This window comes from Melanaphis sacchari, unplaced genomic scaffold (genome assembly GCF_002803265.2).
Source record: "Melanaphis sacchari strain LSU unplaced genomic scaffold, SCAv2.0 Contig238_pilon_pilon, whole genome shotgun sequence".
NCBI classification, from domain to species: domain Eukaryota; kingdom Metazoa; phylum Arthropoda; class Insecta; order Hemiptera; family Aphididae; genus Melanaphis; species Melanaphis sacchari.
The window spans coordinates 29,247-35,602 of record NW_020271112.1 but is presented as its reverse complement, the minus strand read 5'-3'; the positions used below and the strand labels follow the sequence as shown (position 1 = coordinate 35,602).

Below are 6,356 nucleotides of genomic sequence, written 5' to 3'. Positions count from 1 at the left end.
TGGTTACGTATTGCTGGCCGAGGGGACGACCGACAATAATAATATTATAGTATTAGGTTTTGTTATTTTTATTTGTGACGAAAGTCCGTGTTGTGAAAATTATTCGAAAACATGACGGAAACCCGTCCCTCCAATGTCGTCTTCCTTAGACCTAACAATAATTCTGCAGCATGAAATGTATAGAAATGCAATTGATATTACCTAATTCTTGAGAGGACGTTATACACGTGACATTTCCTAGATAATATTCTTACCTTTAAGTGTGATAATAGTAATTTGATTCCAATTAAAGCTAACAATTTAAAATTTATTCTGCTGAAGCTGAACGCAAATTCGTTATGATATATGTTAATACCTAGATTAGAGACAACACATGCGGAGTATAGCTGAAGAGGATCGTCGCATCGCATATGTTTCTTCGTTTATATGGACTAGCTATTTTCAGTTGAAATTAGACGATTGATTTTTGAAGGAGAGATTATCAGTTAGGGTATTCATAGATTTATTATATTTTACCTGTGCAGTTATATATTTTTAAATTGTAAATTGCTTGCACGTCTTAAACACACATAACTCGCTTTAAAATTAAAATATAATAAAAAGCCTATGAGATGCCCTTATAATAATATACCTAATACCTGCATGTGTTATCACTTATCAGTGTTATTGCCGTCTTACATGTATACAACATGGCAAATTTTTGTTTAGAAAAATCCATTTTATGTCGTTGTAATATTGAAGTTAATTTACCCTATTATAAAACTTTAAGATACCTACGTCCTACTTCAACACTGCATCGAATCATCGATACCGCTGGTTATGAAGTAAAAATAATTCACGGAAGCATACCATCACATTTGTGCGTGTAAACTGTAAATACATTATATTATTATAGTTGGTCGTAAATCGTAATGATGAGTAATAGTTGATAATTTTTACCTATTTAAAAATAAATTCATATAACTATTTTATCATCGCGACCTCCAACACAACAAACCATTACACTTAATATTAATAGTTAATATTATAAACAAAAATAACTTATGTTTTATTTTCGTGATGATGTCAAATTGTCAAATGATCCAAAAATAAACTAAAAATCAAAAATACGCACACAATTATTATTACCTATTTATTGTTTTCGACGAGCTCTCATTATACTTACCTACACTACGGTCTGCTGTGCGAAGTAACCAGTAACAGGTAATCCATATTCATGTTTTTTGTTTAATGAAATTGCATATGATTTATTTTTTACAATAAATTCCGATCTCTGATTGTCTTAAAAAATAAGTAGATACTTAGTGAACACAATACGTATTCCTATGTTATAGGCAGTGATGGCGTGAAATAATAATATATGTTTGATTTGATATTTTGGTACCACTCGTCCAATACGTTATCTACCATAAACGTTACGGTAATAGAATATAATATAATACTGATAATTAATAATATACTAATAGTAATTACGGCCCTTTTGGCCCAACATGTAAAAATATAGTAAGACAAGTAATAAGCTATTAGAGCCACAACAAAAATATAATATAATAACATGAAATAGCTATTAGACATATAATATGAATAAATAATACATAATAATATGAAAATAAGATACGACCCCTTTGGCCCAACAAGTAAAAATGTATATAGTATAAAATAAATAATAAAAGGTAGTTTAGGCCCTTCTGGTTCAATAACACGATTATAATATAGAAAAACAGCTATCAGAGCTGAAAGCTCCGGATATTGATATAAAAATATATATAGCCCTTTTGGCTCAACAAAATAAATGTTAATAATACATATATAATAATAAATAAATAAATAATAATAATTAAAACTCACAATTTGTGGAGCGCAAACTGGCCAGCTGGTCCTAAATATGGCTATAATAATCAATAAGTTTCACACACAACAAATAAAACGAGAAATATAAAAATGTATACAAATATTTAAATATATATATGGTTGGCGATTAGCGCACAAGGTATAATTTAAAGCTAATAATAATAATATAATAACAAAAATATGGCGATAAGCGCCCACGCAGTATAATAAAATAATATTTTAATAGAAAAAAAGCGATTTGCGCAACAAAATATGATAAAAAATAATACAATCGGACTTGCTCACGAGTCACGACGACGGACGGAGGAAGACAATTTTCGCGGCGGCCGTGCTAAATAATATTCGCGCGCCCGACGCGGCGAAAACAGATAAGGTGAATCCGTAGATGATGATATGATATTATATATTATAATTCACAGCGACAATTAAAATATAAAATTAATTAAGAAAAATATGTTTGTGTGTGTGTGTGTGGATCGGTGGCGGTGACCGTGAATTTACACGTTATTTATATACTACCTATATATTTTTATTGATATAGTTAACAATATTTAAATACAAAATACACATATACATATTGTTTTTGTTGTTCATAATAATATATTATCATACTATGTTTGTCAGTGTTGTCTGTGTATTGACAAATCGATAGAAACCTAACCACAGTTGAACGACCAAAGTATCTACACCCAGTTCTCATAGTGCATTAAGTGCATTATAATTTTTTTTGTACAGTGCAGTTCTAATATTTTTTATTGTTTTACTTTTAGGTATATGTATTTATATAAATCTTAGTATATAATTTCTTATTTTAATATCTATGTATTATGAGTAAATAATATTATACATTAATACATTATGATATTGAAGCACTAATAACTCGGTCAAACAGATTTTTTATTTGGTAAAATATCAAATTTGTGTAGCGGTGGATGAGTGATTTATTTTAGGCTTGCCTCGATCAAATAAAATTATCAAATCGCCGGTGCAAGCGGTGCATGGTGCATTGCACCAGGGTCCCGACTCTTTGAAATGTTTGGGGGCCCTCGATATTACGGACATCAAAATATAATAAACTAATATAGTAATAAGTAAAATAAATATATTGTTATTTTCGAATAGACAGTGTTATTGGGTTTTGGTTTGAATTATTATTTTTTCCTCGAATTATTGAGATAATATTACTGTGTAACGAAAACATGTCGTAGCAATACAGTTAAAAATAGAATTGGAATCCAGAAACCGACGTAATTATAGCGATAGCCGATTGGTAATATTGTAGTCATAAACAACGCCGCCTGGACAATGAAATAATCAAAAAATATCATAACTTAAAAGTTAAAATATTAAATATTTCATTCATTCGTTAGTTGTTATGTTGGACTGTGGTTGCGTTATTCCTCATTCATGACTTATGTTATCGTAACAATAAATAATATATTATAATATAGTGTAACATATTTTTTTACTTTTTGTGAATCATTTGATTAATTGATTATGTCAAAACAACTCAGTGGTTTCGCCAAAAGAAAATTGAAATTGAAGAAAGAGGAAGAAATAAAAAAATTGAAAGGATCCTTAGATATGTTTATTTTTAAAAAGAATCAAGAAAATAATAGTAAGTAATTTTGACATTTAAATTATATAATAAATAATAATAATTAATAGGTATAATTAAACTGATTCTTTTTATGTTTTTGTCTGTTGTCTATTTTATTTTATAAGTTATACAATTTATATAACTTAATTTAGTTAGTAAGATACTAAGAAAGCAATATATGAATAACAAAAAAATTTTTAAGACATAAATCATAGTGGATAATTCTAAACTTTTTTACCTATATTTTACTTTTAAATTACTTTCTATACCTATATTTATTATAATATGTAATTAATATTTTAATTATTAAATACCTACCTAGATAGGTATTAGAATTGTTAGATAATTCATATTTTAATTTGAATTAAAAATATTCAAATTTGAAAAGTACCTAATGAGTAGGGGAGAGTGGCTTAATATGATATATTAAGGTAAAATGATACATCAGTGTATTTAGTAGAAAAAACAAATATATTTCCAACCCTATGCCTGAAATGACATATTAAGTTACATTTTAATTCAATTAATTTAAAACTAAAATAAAATTGTTTGAACTAATTTGTTGTAAGATATATTTGAATGAATATATGAAAAGAATGTCTCTTCCTTATAGGTAGTACCTAACAAGTAAGAGTATAATTATAAATAGTTACAACTCGCAAAGATTTATTTTGTAACTTATAAATGCACTTTATACCTAACTGTATCTATAATGTATTAAGTAGCTATATAGATATTCTATACAACTCAATTTAAATTTTTATACAATCAATTTTATAGTTTAGATCAAATCAGTGAACTCTATAGATGTGGTTGAAATTAATGTTGAAAATGTAACAAATAATGATAGTGTTGATGGTAATGATGACGTTGATGTAGAAAAAATGTATAGTATTAATCCTGTGATAGCTGCTTCTTCTTCAAGTAAAAACCTCATTCATAAAGTTTATTATAAAATTAATTCAACAATTTTAATTTATAAATTTTAGTTGAACATATTGATGATGAGTTGGATTTAAATTTAAACAATGAATATCCAACGGACCGTGGACACTTTAGAGTGGATAGAGTCTCTGATAAGATCAAACGGAGTATTCTATTGTATGGACCATGCAAGCCAAATGTTCAGTTTCCTGAAAATAATAAACACAGAAAATTTTCTTCGGAATATTATTATACAATGTCTAAGTCTGGTAATAAAATCCCTCGTAATTGGCTTTGTTATTCAATTAAATAAAATATTTTGTGAGACATGTTGGCTTTTTGCTGATCGATTATACAGACATTTTAATGTAACATGGATTTCTGGAATTGATGATTGGCAACACGCTTCACAAAAAATTTATGCACATGAAATTTCTGTACAACATAATATTGAAGCTATTAAAATTAGATATATTTGGGCAAAAAATCATGTAATTGACATGGAATTAGAAAATCAAATTTCAAATGAAGCAGTATTTTGGAGAATAATCAAAATTATACTACACTTAACTGCTGGAAATAATGCACTTCGTGGTAACGAAAAAAAATTTTGCAAAGACAATTCATTTAATGAAGGTAATTTTTTACAGACTGTTCGCCTCGTGGCAAATTATGATAATATATTAAGTAAACTTATATCTTGCGAAGAAAGTAAAGTCAAGTACCTAAGTCATACTATTACTGATGAGCTTATAAGTTTATTGTCCAATGATTTACTTAAAACCATTTATGCTGAAATAAATGCATGCCAATATTTTTCAATTATTACTGATTCAACTCAAGATATTACCAAGTTGGATCAGTTAAGTATTATTATTCGTTATGTTCAAATTAATTATAAAAGTAGGACTTTGGATGTTAAAGAATCATTTTTCGGATTTTATAACTTGAAAAGTTACGGTGCAGTTGATTATGTGAATCTTACCCATGAAGTTTTGATAAAACTGGGTTTAGATATTAACAAATGCCGTGGCCAGGGATACGACGGAGCGTCTGTTATGAGTGGAGCTCATTCAGGAGTACAAACAAGAATAAAAAATATTGTGCCATCAGTCAAGTATGTCCATTGCTGTAGCCATAATTTAAATCTAGTGATTTCAGATGCAGCCAGATGTCACAATAAAGTAAAACGTTTTTTTGAAACTGTTCAAACAGTGTTCAATTTTTTTGCTAGTAGCTCTCCAAGATGGACTTTGTTAGCTTTAGGTCAAGATTTTGGCAATAAAGTTTGGAATAAAGTTTTAAAGAAAGTATGTCCAACAAGGTGGGGAGCTTGGCATGATGCTGTGTTTTCACTCAAAGAACGTTTAATTGATATACTTAAAGCTTTGACTTTTATTATCCTTACCAGCAAGAAAACAACCAAACAAACCATGGCATCTGGTTTGAAAATAAAATCGAAAATTTTGAATTTGTATCAATATTGTGTACATTGGAATCTATATTACGATCTTGAAGAATAATTTCTAAAAACTTACAAAATGTAGATATGAATCTAGAAGAAGTTTCTAAAATGCTAAATAATGCCGTTATTTATATTCAAGAGACAAGAAATAGTTATGATGAAAACATACTAAGCAATACAAAATCATTGTGCTCGAGATGAGAAATCTCCACCAAGTTTGAAGAAAAAAAAAGAAACATATGCCAAATAACATTTTTACGATAATTTAAATGGAGATAGAAGACTAAATACAACTGAAGAAAACTTTAAAGTTAAAATATTTTTTCCAGTGTTAGATACAGTTTTATTTCAACTTATAAGTCGGTTTTAAGGTATGCATAATATATTAGAGGACTTCAATTTTTTAAATCCTACTTTTCTTTCAAGACAAACTGATGAAAATATTATTAAAGAATCATATGACTTTTGTTCAACTTATAAAAATTATATTAATTCTGATTTTCCACGACAAATGGT

The 6,356-nt window shown here is 27.9% G+C and overlaps 1 protein-coding gene and 1 long non-coding RNA gene across 2 annotated transcripts; both read left to right on the top strand.

Annotated features, from left to right (window-relative positions):
• Positions 1–3,279: 3,279 nt before the first annotated feature.
• LOC112594529 lies at positions 3,280–4,989 on the top strand. The gene is made up of 3 exons (XR_003114662.1): positions 3,280–3,469; positions 4,232–4,375; positions 4,441–4,989. It is a non-coding gene; the product is annotated as an uncharacterized LOC112594529 (long non-coding RNA).
• Positions 4,990–5,433: 444 nt separating this feature from the next.
• On the top strand, positions 5,434–5,898 carry LOC112594528. Its single transcript, XM_025339341.1, has one exon. It carries the CDS (start codon positions 5,434–5,436, stop codon positions 5,896–5,898), a length of 465 nt encoding a protein of 154 aa, XP_025195126.1.
• Positions 5,899–6,356: the final 458 nt, after the last annotated feature.

Coding starts and splice junctions, on each gene's coding strand:
- LOC112594528 (XM_025339341.1), top strand. CDS start 5,434: ATGAGTGGAGCTCATTCAGGAGTACAAACAAGAATAAAAAATATTGTG.